This window comes from Zychaea mexicana (assembly GCF_025766255.1).
Source record: "Zychaea mexicana strain RSA 1403 chromosome Unknown BDB00scaffold_34, whole genome shotgun sequence".
Classification (NCBI taxonomy): domain Eukaryota; kingdom Fungi; phylum Mucoromycota; class Mucoromycetes; order Mucorales; family Lichtheimiaceae; genus Zychaea; species Zychaea mexicana.
The window spans coordinates 175,979-195,886 of NW_026516697.1; the positions used below are offsets into that span (position 1 = coordinate 175,979).

The following is a 19,908-nucleotide window of genomic DNA, read 5'->3' on the forward strand; positions in this document are numbered from 1 at the left end:
AGGAAGAAGACGAATATAAAATATATTAAAATATATAGAAAAATGTCGAATGGCTTTACTTAGCGCTGCCATATTCTTGCCATTGATGCTCCATGGAAATCTGTGCGCAATTGTTTGTGAGCATGACCATCACGCACCTCTTTGAGACGCGAGAGGTACACGTAATCATCGCTAATGTCTCTATGCGAGAAAGATGGCGCGACACTATAACCTTCGCTCGTATTATAGTCAGAGGTAAGAGTAATGCGACCAGGGTACGTTGCACGCTCGTCCTCAGCAATTATGTCGTGCAAAATTATGCAAGCTCGCATAATGTTGCTGAGGATAACCACATTCCAAGCACGTGCAGGCTGTCGAATGATATCAAAGCGTGCTTGAAGGACACCAAAAGCGCGTTCAATGTCCTTGCGCAAAGTATATCGTAGCAATATTTAGATCTATGTTTGAGATAGATAATAACCTTGATTCTATCATTAAGCATTTACTTGTTCTTTTCTCCTTGAGGTGCCGGAATTGACTTCACCAAAGTCGACCAAATAGGGTAGATTCCATAGGCTAGGTAGTATCCCTTGTCGTATTCGTTACCTTTGATGGTGTACTTGACAGATGGCGCTCGACCATGGATCACGTCATCAAAAACAGGGGACTTATACAAGACATTTATGTCGTTGCAAGAACCAGGTACACCGAAGAATGGATGTTATATCCACAAGTCATGGGAGGCAACAGCATCCAAGTTGACAGTTGCTTTGCCTTCTTTTCCCGGTACATGCCCTCCTATCCTTTTGGGTAGGTTTTCCACTCCCAATGCATGCAGTCAATGGATCCTAACATGCCAGGGAATCCTCGTCTCTCTCCAACCGCCAGCAGTTCTTTCAAATCTTCTTCGTTCGGCGAACGCAGGTATTTGTCACCAAAGCATTCAATGACACCCAGGCAAAAGTGATGCAGTCATTGTCTGGCTGTCGATGCGCCGATCTTGAGGTACTCGTCGACTGCATCGGCGGAAGCACCGTACGCCAGCATGCGCATCGCTGCAGTTCCTTTTGCAAACGGATGGAACGAAAACTCTCCCGTTGCGTCTGGCCTTTGCTGAAAAAACTCATACTTATTTTCCAGCTCGCGCATCACAGACACAAATAACTGTTGGCTCATGCGATATCTGCTTCTGAAGAACGCCGCAGCATATCATTGTTACTTACTGTTTCACTGCCACTAGTACAAAATCATCGATGCTTTTTTGTTCGTGAAAGTTGAGTATACGGCGCGGTAAGTGATTGTTCTCATTCTAATTTTAGTTTCCAGTATGTGAAAACAACGGGCTAATTGGTTATTATCATATTCCAAATTTTTCCTTTTGCGAGGAAAAGAAGACTTTAGGATAGTCTTCAATTTTTGGATTGTCTTCATTTCTACGACTACATATATACACAGCAGTACGTACCAGTAATCGTATTTGATGGAAATTGCGGGCCAAACTTACATCTCCTATTGTGTTTTCGTTACTCTTTGGTGAACGGTTAAGTGGGTGATTAGGAGAAAGAAACAAAATATTTACAGGCCATCGTAATTCATCTAGCAAGAAGCATGGTTTGTGTTAAAGCCCTGCTTGTATTAGAACACCCTTGATGACGATAGATCGCATTTATTTCATTGTCTTTATTTTGGTTTACGTGCATGTTCTATGCACGTGGATACCTTCATTTTTTTAAGCATATCAGCAGATTTGCTTAGGCTGATACAATGCTCAAGTAATATAACCTTGAGTCGAAGGAGGGAAAGGGGAAAACAGCCACTCTTTAACGCTGCCTTTTCTTTTAAGTTTTCCCTCAAGTATATAGCAGTTTCAGCAAAAATACAGGGCGTGTGGCGATGTGAAAAAGGTGAGGGCATACATTAACTGATAGAAGATGGCATCATGTATAAATAAAGAACGAGAAAGTTTTCGTTATACATTGTTAAAGTAGCTATAATGGCTATGTTATAGTATTATAATAAAAACACTGTTGTTGTCATTGTAACACTAATAATACATGTAAAGAGGACATCACCACTCCACTCTTCATCGTACAAAACATTGAATGCAGCAGGTGTCGGTCGAACATATTTGCGGTACTCTACCCAAACACGATCGTCTTCATTTTCATGTTCTGGTTTCAATAATGACACTAACATTCGATACTAAAGAAACAGTGTATTAGTCGAGAAACTGTACTATTAATGTAAAAACACAAACGAATACATATATATACACACTTTGAACGACAACAGGACCTCTATGAATGTTGCAACACGGGTATGGGTATTATGTGTAATAGGCATAATACCCAAAGTCAGTGTGGGAACTCATGATACACATATATGCCGTTTTCCATACCCATCTTCAATTCATACAGTGATGTAATTTCCGTTCCTGCGAAAAAAAACAAGATTCAGTACATGATACATGCTGTTCTCCATGCTTTCATACCTATCACAACGACACCAAATGTCACGCCTTCATATAACTACTTTGCCAACTTCAACCTCAAATTCAGCTGTCGCTTCATTATTACGATCGCCCGAATTATGGCTGCCTCCTGAGACCACGTGGTTGCGCTTCAAGACCTTCCAACGGGTTTCGATAAGCATGGCTGTCTTGCCTGCAGGGATCCGATCCGGAACAGCACTGCGTGCCCATTGCTTCCATGCACGTGATTGATACCAGTTGTGGTAGAGGTAAATCCAAGCATCAATGTTTGGCAATGGTTGTAAACTTGTTGAGCAGCATATTGATGAATTTCATCAGATGTACGTCTATGCGCGTCTATATATTTAACGAATCAGCAGTTACATAATTGTTAGGTTACGATAATAGAAATCTTAAAAGACTCGGGTGCATGTCTAACACGGCATTTTACCATCAGGTATCATTGGTTGCGTATGATCATGCTCAGTCATCATATTGATGATCTCAGTGCGTGCAGGTCTTTGCATAATTGCATTTCTTCCGCCGCGGCCTCCAATTGATGGCACAAAGTCAGTGGCGACAAAAGGGAAATGCTGCTGCGCTTCAAAAGGATCGTATGGTGGTATGTTTGTGCTTCGCGCTCGGCAGAGTTTGCGTTCAACCGATCTTTGCAAGTGCCACAGACATAAACGTAATCGAGCGGTTCAAAGGGACCGCTGAATTTGGCCTGTAAGACATGCCTGGGCTTAATAACAGTAATTTGAATAAAAAAGTAACAACCCATAAAAATACCCAAGAGTACTTACGGCTTTCTACGCACACTGCTGACAGGGTACGTCATCCTCACTATACGGTAATACATAAAGGTCAGAGGGATGTTAGTCGTTGATAAGAAATTGTCGTCGTGCCAGGTGCACTTACCTGAGTGGAAGGCGCCGCCGGGCAACGCAGGACTCAACCAGAGCCCTGCTCCTTAATAGTGGGCTATGCAACCGATTATAATAACGAAGAAATTTATCAGAACTGATAATTCTCAAACGAATGACAACTTCTCACACAGCTTCACAGCATAAAAGCACAACTCACATGACGCTACCCTGTGCAGGTCAGTGCCCGAGAGAAAGAGAGAGAGAGAGAGAGAGAGAGAGAGAGACAGAGCAAGCAGAGTGAGAGCGAGAGACAGAGAGAGACAAAACTTTAAAGAAAATATCGAAAAGAATGTTAGACCAGGTTGCAAATAAAGAATCACTCATCGTGACGATCAAACAGCGACTGCAATGACAGAATGTTAATGAATGCATACGTACAAAAGGCCAAAAAAAAAGAAAAATGATGCAGGGCTAGCGCGAAGAAAAGCAGGAAGAAAAGCCAACGTCTCGATGAGTCGTGCAGTATGCTACTTTTATAACCTTTTTGATCATATCAATCACAAGATTTCACTAGTGTCGTCAGCAGCATGTTTCATCAATGACCACTGGTAAATAGCCTTTTTATCGCACACAAAGGGATCCCTTTATCTTTAACGCTGCTTCTTTTGATAGAGCATACTGCTACTTAGTCTATCATCCAAACATTCTATCAGTGATCAAACAAAACGTAAGTGATAAATCGTGTATCAGTTATGCGCACATTCATTACGCAATTTGAAATAAAGGACCTTGTATAAACAAATGGCATTGCATAAAAGTAATGTCCTTCTTGCATCTATGACCCTTTGTAACCCCTGCAATTATTGTCGTTGATATTATACAGTTTGGTTCTTTCAACTAGAGACACTACTATGGCATATTACTCGATCAAGTTAAAATTACAGCAGTGTCATGCACCAGTATTTTGAAGTGTTACACGTAAAAGCTTATTCAGAGCTGTCATTGGCTGCTTCAAGGATTCTTATACAGCCTTCTGATTGGCCAAAATGTAAGCCCAGGAACTTCCGCTGTGCGCTTACTGAATTTCCCTGGCATCAGCCTCGGTTAAATATAGTTCCAGAGTAAATTCACTGGCATTCTTCGGGAACACTATTTACCCGGAAATACCTATACCACCATGCACCAATTTTTTTCGCGTTTTTTTTTTGTTTCAATTATTTTCATCCTTGTTCCTATTACTACTTTCTCCTACACAAAACGAACAGTGACGTTACCAATGATATAAGCTTTTCTCTTCCTGGTGGAGCTCCGGTCAATCCCATTACCGGCGATGCAATTCGTCCTCGTAATCGCGGCAACACCGGTCATCCACAATTTCGTTCAATTGCGGAAGGCACATTTGACGAGGAGAGCACTTAAGAGTGGTTACCAGGCTAAACCAGGACACCTGTTCAGAGGCGCAACAAAGCCCTTTAAGATATGCTCCCCTTGCCGCTTTGAGCGAACGCCTCTAGAAATTGTTGCTTTGGACGATATGCTGCAGTTGGAGGAGTTGCATGAGGCTTACCCTATGCAGATACTGACGGAAGCGAGGTATGTGAAGCTTTGTAATGGACCAATTGTATTCTTTAGATAAGTAACCAATTTTGTTGCAGATTTACGCATTCCATGGTTGTATCTGCATTGAACCGTATATAGAGGCGATGGATCCAGCTGATTTAGTTGAAAGAATATTGGAGGAAGTGCACCGATGCGGCCAATATACATATCTTCTTAAAAATATAGGAGATCCAGAGCTCTCGACAAACATTTCCTTTGGGGCATATTGTCACAGATCCTAGGAGATTCAACAGCAAACGGCCGAACATCTCCTTGTACGCATGAACCATAGGCTTCCAGCCTTCGAATGCCATGGTCGCGTAAAAGGCACTATCAAAAAGGAGCTCGGCTATATCGAACTTAACATTCGACATCCGATTAATCACGATCGAGTGGATTTAGATCGAGAAACAAGACGAAACGCTGTTCCTATGGTTGTAAGACAATATATAACCGAGCGAGCAACAGAACGGGGCGTCGATGCATCGACTTTGTACGAGGCAGTGAGAACAAGGTATCCTGACATGGCGCGGAGCCTCACGACCATGCAGGTGTATTACTGGTGGTCGGTAGGATTCCAGTCAATGTACCGCTTGCATGACGACCAAATGATATCAAGTCGTCTGCTTCTCCAAAGATACAACAACATTGGTTTTGTGGAGGTATGTGATTTGAATATTAGTAACCATCAGCCTTCTCTTTGCTTTTAAAGCTAAAGCCGGATGGAATTAAACGTAGCACATAGAATCTTATACACATAAAAATTAGATACATTGGAGACGAGATGATTATGCTGTTGCTATTGGATTCATTACTCCGTTTTTTGAAAATTTGGCATCATGCCAATACGTTGGAGAGTATTACATCGATTCGACATTCAAAACCATACGTGCGGGCTGCGAGTTGTTTGGCATCGTAGCAATGACCAATGGCGTTGGATACTCCATTGGATATCCAGTCTATACTTCGCTCGAAGGAGCACCAAAACTCACAAGAACCAACACGCTGGCAGCGTTCTTACGAAGACTAAAGATTTAGGATTAAACCCGGGTTTTGTGTTTTCCGACAAAGACAGATCTCAGATCTATGCCGTTCAGCAAGTCTTTGGCGAGAGTTATTTATGACTCTGCATCTGGCATATTGCCAAGAGCATAAGCCAAAAATTAGGCGATATTAAATCCGCCAGTATTCCGGCATACGATCTCCTTGCAGCAAGAACCGAGTTTAGTTATTCAATATAATTTATTATTTGAAATATATTATAATAATCTATAATTAAAAGTTATTCTTCTAAGGTTATCTTAAGAATGTTTTACTAGTCAGGCTGCTTAGTCTATATGAAAGTATATCAGAAGAGGGATCTACATAATTAAGTTGCATTCTTCTTATATTACCTGAAAATCCAAGACCTTTTTTGCTGTTGCGAAATGTTTTGTCCACATCTGCACCATAGCTTCTAGGATACTGTTCTCAATGAAATATTTTAGGTCATAGTGGTAGAGGCCATACAAACTTGGAGATTCGGTTTCTTGAGCTAGGTAGTTCTGGAAGTCTACTATAATAGAAAGTTAATGTTATTGATATGGCTGTGTGATTGCCACGCGAAAGTAGTTGCAAGCGGAACGGTTACTGCTAGGTAAAATCAACTAACTTACGCAATAAAAGCGTTGGATGAAGCTCATCATCAGGCGGTATGAGCGAAAAGGAGGAGCTCCACATTTTCTTCAGGTTGAATAAATGGAAGCACGGTGAAGGAAAAGAAGAAGGTGTCTCGGCGCGAGGGATGTACCTTTTTCTTTGTTCTTTTTTATGCGACAAAGTATTCACAACTCGCTGCGCAGCAACCAGCCAATCAACAACCAGTTCACCCGGAGAATCCCGTGCCCGTGGGTCAAAAACATGTGTTTTTCCTACCCTTTGCTTGAATCAGCTGATCCCAGTGGTGTACACGGAATAGCCAGTTCCAGCGTGCATTACCCTGTTTTTTTTGCACGCTTCACTTTCGAGCCCGCGAACTCTCCATTACATGTTACAGCTGTCGTGTCTGACAGAGTTAAGATCATGATGAAATAGAGGACAACAGTCCAAATATAAGAAAATCATTTTTGACAACGGAAGACAACAGCTTACCTGAAGTATCTTGGATCATATCATAGCCATATCATAACATTATCATATCAGAGTCATTTACTGGACATAATAAAGAAAACAGTATGAAAGAAGTAGTATTTACATAGGATATTTACATAGGATAGAATGATATCTTTGATTTGAATTAAAAAAAGTGTTTCAATGGATTCGTCTATTGTCTCATTTTACTTTTATTGTGATAATCAATCGTATGGATACTATAACAGCATCTAATTTTAACAGGTTAGTTCAAGAATATCATGCTACAGACAAGATTGTCGACTACGATGATCTGAAATCTAGCTTTTCACCATTTATGTAAACAAATCAACACATAAGGCGCTTGCATATATTTATATTTAAACAATCGAATTTATATGTCGCTTCTTTCTATAGCAACGACGATGCTCTCTGTAGAACACTCGTGGTGGAGGTACTAAAAAGATGATGATATTTCGCTAATTATGATAGCACCAGCGTTGCGCGAGCCATGTACACAAGAAACAACTATTGCTGCTCCGATGGTTCCAAGGCGAATTTTGATAGTAAAGAATCGGCATGAATTGATTCCAAATGATGTAAATTTGCATGTTACTGACCTTGGTGAAGGACGATTGCTTACTAACATTTTGCACACGCGTACAAATAGCAATTAATATCATGCGATGAAGACAAAGACACCTCTTCCCTATTCATTTTAAGGGCAGCAAGGGCAACAACAAGATTTTGCTGGCTCGCTCGTTAAAAAGCATGGCATTATATTAAAACTGTAAGTTGACAGATCGTTCGTATTATCGTGGATGAAGTATGTACTTACATCCACTTTGATTAATACAGCAAATCGCATGCCAAAGGGCTATGTCTGCAGACTTACCAACATAGAAGAATACGAGATGCCGCTTACAGCAGATTTAATCGTCACTCAACTGTTTTCTATCATAAAGCTGGTCGTGCGTACTTACCGTGGTAAATACATTTCGTAGATGATTGTCAAGAAAAGCATATCTGCTGCTAAAAGAAAACTCAGCACTCGACTCCTCTTTGTCACTGCCAAAAACGAACAATGAAACCTGAAGATGCCGATGGAAGCAATCTTAAGACTGAGAAAAGATATCAAAAGACGGCCAAAGTAGGTGAAGGTACCTATGCCGTTGTATACAGAGGTACGTTTGCTCTATGCATTATATTCTTTAGCATTTGTTTTCGTGGAAGGATTCCAAAGGGGAAGGAAAAAAAGAGTTCCAGATCGATCTGATCAAACGATCGCGCTGCTGCGAAATGGGGTTTATTCAATAAAACAGGTACTCAATCGGATACGGGACGCATGGTTGCCATTAAAAAGATCAAAATGGGACAATTTAAAGACGGACTGGATTTAACGGCCATTCGTGAAGTCAAATATCTTCGAGAACTGCGGCATCCCAATGTCATTGATGTAAGTAACAATAGTATTTTTGCGCGCGCGCATTCACAGACATACAGTAAGACTACTATGCTTAACACACGCTGACTTGATAAACGGTCGCATACAACAACATAGTTAATTGACGTGTTCTCGCACAAGACGAGCTTGAATTTAGTGTTGGAGTACTTGGATTCGGACCTCGAGCAGGTGATCAAAGACAGATCCATTTTATTCATGCCAGGCGATATCAAGGCATGGATGTTAATGACCCTCCGAGGACTGGATCATTGCCACCGCCACTATATTCTTCATCGGGTAAATTGCATATTTTACAGCAGAAAGCGTCCTATTTATTTGTTAATGCTAACATCACATTATATGATAACGTTAGGATATGAAGCCCAACAACTTGTTAATAACACATGATGGCGTATTAAAGATTGCAGATTTTGGTCTGGCAAGGGATTGGGGCGATCCTGGACGACAAATGACTTCACAGGTGGTGACACGATGGTACCGATCGCCTGAACTCCTGTTTGGTGCTCGAGAATATACCTATGCGGTCGACATTTGGGCTGTTGGATGCATCTTTGCAGAGCTCATGTTACGGACGCCGTATATTGCAGGAGATTCAGATCTGGATCAATTGACGAAAATATTCCATGCGCTGGGTACACCGACAGAAGCTGACTGGCCTGTACGTATAATTATATCATTTTCACCTAGTACACACAGTAAGGAATATTTCTCACACCGGTTCTTTCGGAAAACTAATCTGTATTATACAGGGGATGACATCGCTACCCAACTATATTGCATTCAAAACATTCCCCAAAGTGCCTCTGCGATCATACTTTACTGCAGCTGGCTCTGACGCTCTGGACCTATTGGAGAAAATGATCGCCTTTGATCCAAGCAAACGATGGAATACGACCGTATGTCTCAAGCATCCTTATTTCCGCAACGCACCTTTGGCTACCAAACCTGAAAGTCTACCAAAAAAGGCACCGGATGTGGAACAGGTGGCACAGACACTCAAGCGGAAAGCAGGAACAATGGGTGATGATGGCTCATATCAAGATTCGAAAAAGTTCAAAGCATAAGTCCACCACTGCCACTACCCATTACTACACCAACAAACTTAACTGCTCAACTATAGTATATAGCAATATCACATAGCACCATCACATCATTCTGTAAATAACATGTTTTTCCCTTCTTTTCTTCTGTTGAACATTGTGTAAGAGCAATTGTTTTTTTGTGTGGTGTTTGCGTGGAAAAGCAAGAAGAAGAGAATTATACGCTATACAACCAGAAATGTAGGATATTTTTATGGATTCACAGAAAAAGTAGAAAAGAGCAGAGATAGAGGAAATATATTACATGAAGTTGCGGTGAACAAATAGAGGGAGAGAGGAGAAAAAAGAATATGTGGATATGTGGGAATTGAAAGTTTTGAGAGAGAGAGAGAGCGAGAGCGAGAGAGAGAGCAAATAGAAGTATGGGTGAAAGCGTGATAGGTATTATTATACATGAGAGAATTATGATATGTGCGTAAGTGGGGTTGCGTATGGTGGTGGTTGTGTGTTGTTTGTAAATGCCAGGCTATTTTTTTTTCTTTTTCGCTTTATAAGATAGTGAGACCATAGTACCAAGTAGTAGTAATAGCAAGTGGCTACTTAATGATTCATCCTTTGCGGGCAGCCTTCTTCTTACGCGGCGTAGCCGTTTTCGTAGGTGTCGGCTGCTGTGGCTGTGGCGTTTGCTGCTGTGGCGGTTGTTGTGATTGCTCTTCATCCTCGTTATCGACAGGTTTACGTTTATCTATGAAGATGGGTTACAAGATAAGCAACCTTTATCCAACACGATGCTAACGTAGTCCGTTTCTCATAATATGAAAACCTACTTGTGATAACAGGGCTGGATCCCAGCGGCGAGGGTACGTGAGCATAATTAGTTGCATTATTCGGCACAGCGTTCGGTAAAACATTAGGCGAGGATGGCATTTGCTGCATGTTGGTATAAGAGGGCATTCGTACGGGTCCAGACATCGTTTGCTGTATACCGCCGCCCATGGGTATCGAAGCACCTGGGTAAAAGCCTGTAGGCTGGGGTACTACTGCCGCGCCGGGAATTCCTTGCTGTTGTTGTTGTTGCTGCTGCTGCTGTTGCAGTTGCTGTTGCTGTTGCTGTTGTTGCCGACGATGCAGTTCCATTAGATGTTGTTGGGCAAAATTTGCACGTATCTTTAATGCCACTAGTTATCCCAGTATATAAACATTATTAACATCAGCAGCCTCCACTCTCACGTTGCGTAAGTACACTAAAACGCGCAGATCGATGACTTACTAGCTGGAGGAACCACTGTTGTTATGGCAGTGAAGGCGATTTCAGAAAACGTGGCAGCAGTATCCGATATCTAGAATGAAATACCATCGATACGTAAGACATCCTGCATTATATTTTTCTCTCATCTTTTGCCTAGTGTAGACATACCAGCATCAGCTGCAATATCCGTGCAGGTACACCCCATTCGCTCACAGGCGAGTCTGGCAAAATCGATGGCGGAGGCTTCTTGCCCTTTTTCTTCGCCGGTGTTGAAACAATATTGATATTTTGTCGCGCAACAAACTCCTCATGCTTTGAGCATTCAAAATCAAACTTTTCAATCTTGAGACTGCCACTGACAGAATCCGACACCAGAACGACCGATAATACACCAAATAATATCACCTGCACGGATCGAGAATACATATATGGATTAGCTTCACTGTTTGATTGATTGATTAAATCCATTGTGACCGTGTACTTACCAAGGAGCCATTCTCGTAGCGATAAATAAAACTGGATCGAGGACACTCCAACAGCATCGCTTTGTCAAGAAAGTATTCATTGGTTTGATCCATTGTGAGTTGTAGTGAGGTAACTCCGCATTCATACTGTGTTTGAAAAATTCGTGCAATCGAAGGTCGTGAAATTGCTAATGAAATAGTTGTTTGTTTGTTAATGGTGGTGGTGGTGATGATGATGATGATGATTTCGATATATACAAACAAGCTGCCATTCGATCGATTGTCTTGTTTGTTTAATGCCAGCAAAAGGAGGGAAAACTTACTATGGAGTCTCTTTTCTTCTGTCGATGCGTTCCATAACGTGAATCTCAGTGATCCACTCCGTGTAAAGAATTCATCTACAAATTTAGTCCACGTAGATAGTTCGGTTGCCTAACATGCGTGTACGTTACGTGTATGGCGTGAGTTGTCAACTTTTGACAATTCAAATAAAAGAAAAATCACACCCGACAACTTCAACCCCACCCAAGATGAGCCTCCCTTTTATCCCCCCCTCCCTCTCTCAATGCTTGAATATTCCTCTCTTCGATGCCTATCTTTACTCATGGACTATTACTAACCTCGTTGCCTGGACTAAGCCGGTCACTGAATTGCATAAGCTTTAAAACAGCCTGACTTGTATGAAAGCCCGTACTACTGTGGGTTTTTGATATATGCACGAATGATAAAAATCAGTACTTTCATTTCAAGTAGTAACGAACCAAAATTTTAATAAAAGCTTACTTTGGCAGAGGGGCAGCTGTCATTGCAGGCGTAGGCAAATGCTGTTTCATTAAAGTTCCATTTGCTGTCATGGCGTAGGCAGGGGTCCGTGGTTGGTTAGCAATGATGGGCGTTGGAGGAAACGGCCCTCCTGATCGTGCTATATGCTGCGCTTGCTGTAATTGCTGCTGCTGGTGCTGTTGTTCTTGAGACAATGGAGGTTGTTGTGAAGGTTGGTGTTGTTGTTGCTGCTGCTGCTGCTGCTGCAGCTGCTGTCCAGGCACTGGTTGGGGTTGTGGTTGCTGCTGTTGTGGTTGGCTATGAGGTTGGTCTGGTCTTGAACGATCTTGTTGCTGTTGCTGCTGCTGCTGCTGCTGTTGTTGTTGTTGTAACTGTTGTTGGTGATATTGCTGCTGCTGCTGCTGGTGTTGGTGCTGCTGCTGCTGGTGTTGGTGTTGGTGCTGTTGGTGCTGGTGTTGTTGTTGTTGAGCAGCTAATTGCGCTTGTAATTGCTGCTGTTGCTGTTGCTGAAGATGTTGCTGTTGTGCTGCAGCAAGTTGACGCTGGTAGAAAAGGTAGTTCTGTGTGGCATTTTGCGGAAACCCTGGGGGCATGCCAGCCTGCATGAACTGGGGTTGTTGTTGCGGCTGTGGAGGCAGCTGGCCTTGAGATGGCAGCGAAGGCACTGGCCTTTGATAGGGTGTGTTGGACGGAATTGAATGAGCAGCCATAACAACAGAAACCGGAAAACGGGATATGTGTGTGTGTATGTGTGTGTGTGTGTGTGCGTATGGGTAGTGAGCGTATTATGTGCTGTGCAACAAGCGACAGAGAAAAGTATAAAAAAGAAAAGGGCAAATCTGCTGGGAAGTGTATGAGCTGCTTTCCAAAGAAGATAGCTCGGTATTTCATTGGTTGCCCTGTTCCTTTTTTTCTTTAACCTTGCTGGGTTCCCTTTGGCTCCTTTCTCGCTTTCTCTCTGTCTCGTTTCACCCATTACTTTTCTTTTCTTTTACTCATGAGTCGCCAAGGTGCTGCCGGTAAATTCCGCATTCAGCCTGCTGTTCAAGACGGCTACGGTGCTTTCCGAGCAAATGGTACGTACCCCTCCTTTTGGAATTTCGAGATTAATTCTCTGCTAGTTCTAATCGTGAATTCTCGACAGATCAAGCGCCAGCCATTAAAACTTTGCGCTGCGTGTTTTGCGACCAGGTAAATATCTGTGGTCTGTCTACTGCATTCTTTCCGTTGCTTATATATTTTTTTTGTTGATGAATAGGAAAAGCAGCTCGATGCGTTCTCCAAAACTCAAGTGGCCAAAGTAAGCACAAACTACGGTGATGAGTGTGTTAGATACGACAATGGAACATTAGTTTGTAGACGCGTTTTACTAATGTGCGTTTTATAGGCAACTCACAACCGTAACGTGTCTAAACATGATCATCTATGATTTATGAGACCTTTGATAAATCACGCTCATATTTTAACGCGTCTTCCTTGTATGTTTTTTTTATGATAAGCCTACGCCCCACCCGGATGGAACAAAAAGCAAAAGACTGTCACTTGCAAACAGTGCACGGCCAAGCAATCTGCAACGCTGCAGTGCATGACGTGCACCTTAAAGAAGCCGCTCGAACAGTTTGCCAAGGTAACAAAAGGAAGGGAAAACAGAAGAACCGATGCGTGTGCGCGACAACGACGGTTTATTCTCTCTCTAACAAGCAATCATCAAACACGAAATTAGAACCAACGTAAACATGCTGAAAGAGCGCGTTGCCTCAAGTGCATGGCAAAGCGTGAAGAAGAAGACATGAACGATTCGGACCCTGACTATTCGTCCGATGAGGATGGACCATCACACGAAACATGGCACGACATCATGTGAAAAGAAAAGACAGTCAAAAAACATGCATACGGCACTTCTTTCATCTTTAACTCGCAACAATAATCAATAACAAGATCAACACTCGACCTTTGTGCTTCTTATACATAATGTCTGAACCCTCCTTTTCTTCTTTTGTTGACTTTGATTATGCATTCTTCATATACCAGCCTCAAACCATTGCATTTCATATTTGAAGAAAGAGGTTTATCAGTGGCCTCTCTTTTCTTTTCTTTTCTTTCCATAAATATAAGCAAATAAAACAGTGATAGCAGCTGTAGCATTGTTGACTTTTGTAGAAACAAACAATCAAAGGACGACCTGTTTTTTTTTGGTGCTTGACCAACTATACTTTATTTTGTTTTCGTTGCTGTCGTCGCTGCATAAGCTCCTTTTCCACTCGCGTTCCATTCTCCTGGATCTTGTTCACGTATTCAGCCTGTAAGTCATTCAAGGTTGCCCGGAGCTGTCCGATTTCTTTGATCATGTCTTGACACAGTCGCACAATTGCAACCATGTCGTCTGTTGCAGTATCTGCTGCTGTAGTTACTATTAAAGCGACCTCCTCCTCTGTTTCACTTAGGATCTGATCAATCATCGTGTTGCTCAACTGACTGACATGGTCCATGTCAAAAGCACGCCCGAGTTGTCTATTCAGAGCAAGCATATCCGTCGCATGTAATCGTTCCAGCATCTGTGTCACGTTAGAATGTAATGCACCCAACTAATAGGCGAAATGAAACATTGAATATTTAGCATTGGAGAGGATATGATAGCGATGAGTTCTGTTGCATAATTGTTTATGGTGTACCTCAGAAAGATCCTTTGTCGTTTCGGCTCCATTGTACATGCTGCTGCTGCTGTTGTTCTTCTCTTGTTGGTCCATATAATAGTAGTGATGATGGTGGTGATGTATGGCAGATGAATAGCCATCTTTGTCTTCATTGGTAGTAGTGGAAGTTGGAACAGGTGTCGATGGAGAAGGGGTTATAATGAACGGAACATAGGGAGGAGTTGGAGGTGGCTGCGCACTAGGGTCAGCTTGTGGCCAAGAGTTCTTTTGGAACTCCTTGCTGCTATTGCCACTATTGGCATCGACGGTAGTTGGGGTACTTTGACTTGGTTTTAATAATGCAGGAGAAGGAGGCTGTTGTCGTTTAGAGCTCATCTTCTGCATGATAAACACATATAAAGTACAAATAATTTGTTAGTATTGTACGGATACAACAAAAATGGTATGCGCCCGTGCGTAACTGGGATTTGTCAATTACACAAAAAAGCAAAAGACTCTTATAATATTAGTATATTCACCTTGAGTGCATTGCTTCGTAACTTTGAATTTGAACGATAGCTAAGATCGATATGATGACGCTCTTCTTCAATTGACCGCTGTAATTGTCCGTGGGCGATCTGTATTGCGTCTACATAATTTCCCAGTAAGTGTTGTTTGCGTTGACATTGATTAGCGGGTCAGGTGTTAATGGTGATCATCCCCATGGTGTGTAGCACTCTTCCCACCCTACTCCGTAATTGTCGCAAGATCTGTTATGATTTGAGATTACAGTTGCAGAAGCAGTACCATGTTTTTCTTTCATTTTCCTGAACCGTGCTTCGGATAATTTCTCGCTCCTGCGGCTTGCTTCGATTTCTTGCTGAGCATCCTCGAGCTATTATATCACGGATTTGCATGTTAATGGCAACCATGGAGAGAAAATGAATTCACGTACTGCACACTAGCTGTCAAGTGGTGATGTAAACATACCTTTGTTCTCCAAGCATCTTCATGAGCATTGGCCTTCTTTATCATCGCTTCATATACTTGTAATCGTTCCACTTCTGCCTCCTTTACTTGGAGCGTTTTTGATAAAGTGATACATCTACTATTGGCCGCCTCAAAGTCAGCTGCTGTAGCGTCCAACGTCTAATATATACTCATAAATTTCAATATGCTTATCACGGGGCGAATAAAGCAAACAATGACTGTGATTACATGATAATACCTTTTGCGTACGCTTCCATTTCATAATCCATTTTTTCTTGTCATCCTCCAGTTCTTGTTTTACTACATCTGTGGCATCCTGCACCTGCTGTAATTTGTGGATCTGCTCTTGGTAACTGTCCAACTGTTTTCATTTATCAGTAAGTATATACTGTGCCTGATACGTACATATAATAGGGAGAGAAAGGGGCTTACCTGTCGCTCCATCATTCGTTTGGTCTGGTTTGTGTCCGAGACATACTGTTCATGCTGCAATAATAAGCTTTGGCCGATAGCTGCATTTTGATATATACGATATTAGTAAGGAGAAGATGGTCTGAATTACATTGTTTTAAGCTGCGGCTACTACTACTGCTGCTATTACTGATGTAGTATCATTAGAAAAATATCCCCACATAAACATTTCACGCCTTGTTAACTACTTAATATACGTATCACCTACTCCTTTTGCGAATTCAAATTCTTATCCCACGCCCACCAGCATTACCCCTTCCTCCTTTTTCTTCTTCTGTTGCCGTAAAAAAGCGATTACCACAATGATAGTACGTACAGTAGAAGCATGATTGTGCAACAGTAGTAGAGAGAGAGAGAGAGAGCAAGTAGCATGCATGCATTTCTTTTTTGCTTACAGCACAGAAGCAAAATCAATTGCACCTCTTGCTCCTTACAAATAAAAGAAGAGAATAATAATGACTAAACATACCAGCAGCTAAACGAGCATCATTTTCTAGTTTTTGAACAATACGCATCCACAGTTGCTGGTTTTTACAAGTACTGGAGAAACAACAGCATTCTGCATGCGTCGTGGCAGTGTACAATGAAAAATCCGAGTCGTTGTTTGAAATGGATTGATCGTCGCCGTCGGTAATGAGCGACAAAGAAGAAGAACAAAAGGCATCGTTGCTGTTGTTAGGAAATACTGGCGTTGTCTTTGTCGGATTCATGTCTCGTCCCAGAGCAGGAGGAGGCACAGCAGCTGTAATGGTTGTGTTGCTGGTAGTGGTTACACGGAAAGCGGACATTGTCTTTGCTTTGGTGTTATTCAAAGGTGATGATGATGGTTGTCGGCAAACGGCAACGTGGGCATAGACTGGATGGATGGATGACGATGGATGGTAATATGTTTAATTCGTATATGGTATTTTACGACATGTATAGAAAGGAAGAGACAAAGGAAAAGAAGAAGAAAAATAAGAAAAGAATCATAGAACCAATGTTAGAAAAGGTATAATTAGTCCACATACTTTGTAACGAGGAGTGGGAAGCCCCCTCAGCGGTCAGTGAATAGAGAGAAAAAGAAAAGAAAAGGGGGAATTTATCGGTTTCTGGGGGCATATTAACGAGCAAAAGCGTTCGGAGCACCTTCTTCACCAGAATTTTTTTAAGGCAAAGTTCCGCAAGTTGTAGGTAGGAGGCATTGGTACTGTAATGTTGAGCTAGCCCTGAGATGGCGCTGGCGCTACCTTCAAAGTACACATAGGCGATGCTTTGACGACTAGACATATGTGGGGGCTGTTGAGAAGTCTTGTATACAGTATGAATTTGAATGAAACAGCCTAAAAGAGCAGATATTGGTAATGAACAGCAAATATACTGCTATAGATCTAAAAAAGAGTCTGATGTTCCTCGTTCATGGAAATGATTTTATTCCGTCACTACAATAGCTTATAACTAGGCAGACTTTCCAATTCATATGTTACAGCGCATATTGACAGCACAGGAGTTTGCTACGACATGGTGATAAGTCAAGTAGTAATCAAGTTGCCGAATAAGTAGTCATAATTGCAGCTACAGTCGAATTTCATAGGGAAGAATTAGAAAGGTATCGCCGAAGTCTTATAGAAGAGTTGGAGTTCGTTGTCATAGTTGCTGCTGTTGTCAGTGAGAGTGTAAGACAAATCAAGCACACTGAAAATTCCCGAGATAGTGTCGGCATATCGATCAAGGTTATAGAAAGCGAAGTACACTGTGCATCTTGTTTTAAAAGTGCATACACAAAACCTGTGTATTGCAATCTCGCCGAAATGCTCAAACGGGTGCCTCTGACTACCAAGAGCAATTGTTGGAGCAATAACTTACTAGTTTGCTAGCTCCCGCAAGACGGAAGATTGATGGCTTAGTCCAGCATTAGCGTGGAGACGCCCATACACCCCCTCCTCCACGAGTACCCTCTAACTGTATATCCATCGTTGAACAAGTGGATATAAGATATCTGCATATACGTTCTCATTATTACATTTTTAACTCTTTACGCGTCTAATATATCAGATTAAGCTTTGGGCTTTTTTTAACCTTCCCGAAACTTGAAGGGCCTTTTTGAGGTGTCCGCAACCAAAAGGTATCATAACAACGGTAACAGAATGGATTTTAGACTGTTTGGATTTCACAACCAGGTTTTCTTTATTGTACACTCATAATTTAAGCATATCTTCATATATAAAGCATTGTATGTATGGTATCCTATTTTCAACCGTAAATCCACGTCTTGGACAATGTGCACTTCTAAACAGCCCTTCTCATAGAGTTCTTCATCCCGGATACAGCTTTTTGTATATGTTCTTTTTCTGGAAACTAAAGTTGTTACAAATCTGACCCTCTGAAAGAGCAGTGAAGACATATACATTCATATCAGTTGTTTCCATGCTATACAGTGGAGATGCTAGCAACATCACCAAGACTGAGCAAAAATTGATCGGAGAGCCATAAGAGTACAGTAGTAGGTACGGTTTAAACAAAGTAAATAAACTCGTTATTGAGACATGCTACTACTTCATCCAGACACGTCTTTGTAACTTTATTTTTCATCCAAGTGCTAATTGAAGCCGGACCTTCCAGTTGCCAAAAGCAGCCTCTACTATATGCATGTCTTGGTTATAACGGTATACAGTTTTTGAAGATGGCATGTTTTTGACCATGTTTTAGTGATACATTTTATGCTTCTACAGTACAGGGTCTAGTAGTAGAGTATATCAACGATATAAACTTTATACACCACGTACATCAGTTACTGCAACATCATATGTCATTATTAATAATAGAAGGGGATCTAGTGCTAGGTTCTTCCTACCATAAATGGCATCAAAAGATATCTCTATTCCATTTAGCACAAGCGTTTTGTTGGCGGGTATATGCAGTATTTCATTGTTTCTCGAGAAGCCTGAGGATCTTTTTGGTGATAAAAAAGAAAAAAGGAAAAGTTCATGTATCTCACGCGATCTTGTGAGTACAAGGAAGCAGTGGCGGTAAAAACTATAATTAAATTGTCTCACGCACAAAGACGTCCAACACAAGTCCGGTGATTGAGAAGAAGTTTTAAAAATAATGTTGCCTTCCTTCTTTGTTTGTCTTTCATCACTTCAGAGTGCTTTCATCATTGACCTAGACTACACTCAAAAGTAGGTCTAGTAGCGCGGGACGGGTTAACTATCTTGCTGAATGGTCGTAGTATAATATATCTGAGACCGCGCCACAAGCGTTTTTCCCACTGACATAATTCGGGAGAGGGAAAGCCCCGCCATAAGGCTAGAGTAGACGACTTATTTTAAGGTGGAGTTGGGGCCCAACCGAGCAATGACATAAATAAAGGACACCTGTACCACGTAACCGGGCTTGTGAAACATAGCGACACGGAGTATCTATAAATCTCCCTATCATACGCAACAGCAGGAGCGCTTTTATATGAAAAAAATGCCAAGGTCGTCGTTGGCCTCAATTGATACACGTGTAATCTGCATACGGTTCATTATTTAGCATACTATTGTCATCTATCTCAGTACTGTGGCAAATGCTGTATGTGTATCGTTGGGAAAGCCTCATACAGCTGTACACAGTTGTACATATGGAAAAAGCTATTTTAAGCAGGTGCCGTTGTTGTTGTTGCTGCTGCGAGATGTATGTGGACTGTGATATGTGGCGAAACAGTGGTATAATAGTACGCAACAACAAGTAAACATTGGAGCGAAAAAAAGCCCTCTTTCGGAAAAGGTAGTCTTGTGTGCCCAAGGTGCAAGCTAAAAAAAAG

General features: G+C 41.7%; 4 protein-coding genes across 4 annotated transcripts; 2 read left to right on the plus strand and 2 right to left on the minus strand.

The window, feature by feature from the left end:
* Positions 1-7,645: 7,645 nt before the first annotated feature.
* Positions 7,646-9,669, plus strand: BDB00DRAFT_361480 (kinase-like domain-containing protein). Its single transcript, XM_053117078.1, has 7 exons — positions 7,646-7,816; positions 7,885-8,013; positions 8,075-8,210; positions 8,349-8,482; positions 8,588-8,767; positions 8,844-9,149; positions 9,241-9,669. The coding sequence occupies exons 3-7, from the start codon at positions 8,111-8,113 to the stop codon at positions 9,553-9,555; spliced, it is 1,035 nt and encodes a 344-aa protein (XP_052979931.1). The 5' UTR covers positions 7,646-7,816; positions 7,885-8,013; positions 8,075-8,110; the 3' UTR covers positions 9,556-9,669.
* A 470-nt stretch (positions 9,670-10,139) lies between these two features.
* BDB00DRAFT_787773 (LIM-domain binding protein-domain-containing protein) lies at positions 10,140-12,098 on the minus strand (the record flags this gene model as incomplete). The annotated part of the gene is made up of 8 exons (XM_053120728.1): positions 10,140-10,276; positions 10,359-10,709; positions 10,802-10,871; positions 10,949-11,185; positions 11,266-11,432; positions 11,568-11,676; positions 11,865-11,937; positions 12,028-12,098. The coding sequence occupies 8 exons, from the start codon at positions 12,096-12,098 to the stop codon at positions 10,140-10,142; spliced, it is 1,215 nt and encodes a 404-aa protein (XP_052979932.1).
* A 606-nt stretch (positions 12,099-12,704) lies between these two features.
* Positions 12,705-14,195, plus strand: BDB00DRAFT_822061 (Stc1 domain-containing protein). Its single transcript, XM_053123445.1, has 6 exons — positions 12,705-13,103; positions 13,172-13,218; positions 13,286-13,327; positions 13,415-13,427; positions 13,527-13,654; positions 13,751-14,195. Exons 1-6 carry the CDS (start codon positions 13,025-13,027, stop codon positions 13,889-13,891), a joined length of 450 nt encoding a protein of 149 aa, XP_052979933.1. The 5' UTR covers positions 12,705-13,024; the 3' UTR covers positions 13,892-14,195.
* A 39-nt stretch (positions 14,196-14,234) lies between these two features.
* BDB00DRAFT_872140 (uncharacterized protein) lies at positions 14,235-16,909 on the minus strand (the record flags this gene model as incomplete). The annotated part of the gene is made up of 8 exons (XM_053126919.1): positions 14,235-14,612; positions 14,700-15,059; positions 15,200-15,309; positions 15,468-15,555; positions 15,651-15,809; positions 15,889-16,011; positions 16,083-16,162; positions 16,591-16,909. 8 exons carry the CDS (start codon positions 16,907-16,909, stop codon positions 14,235-14,237), a joined length of 1,617 nt encoding a protein of 538 aa, XP_052979934.1.
* Positions 16,910-19,908: the final 2,999 nt, after the last annotated feature.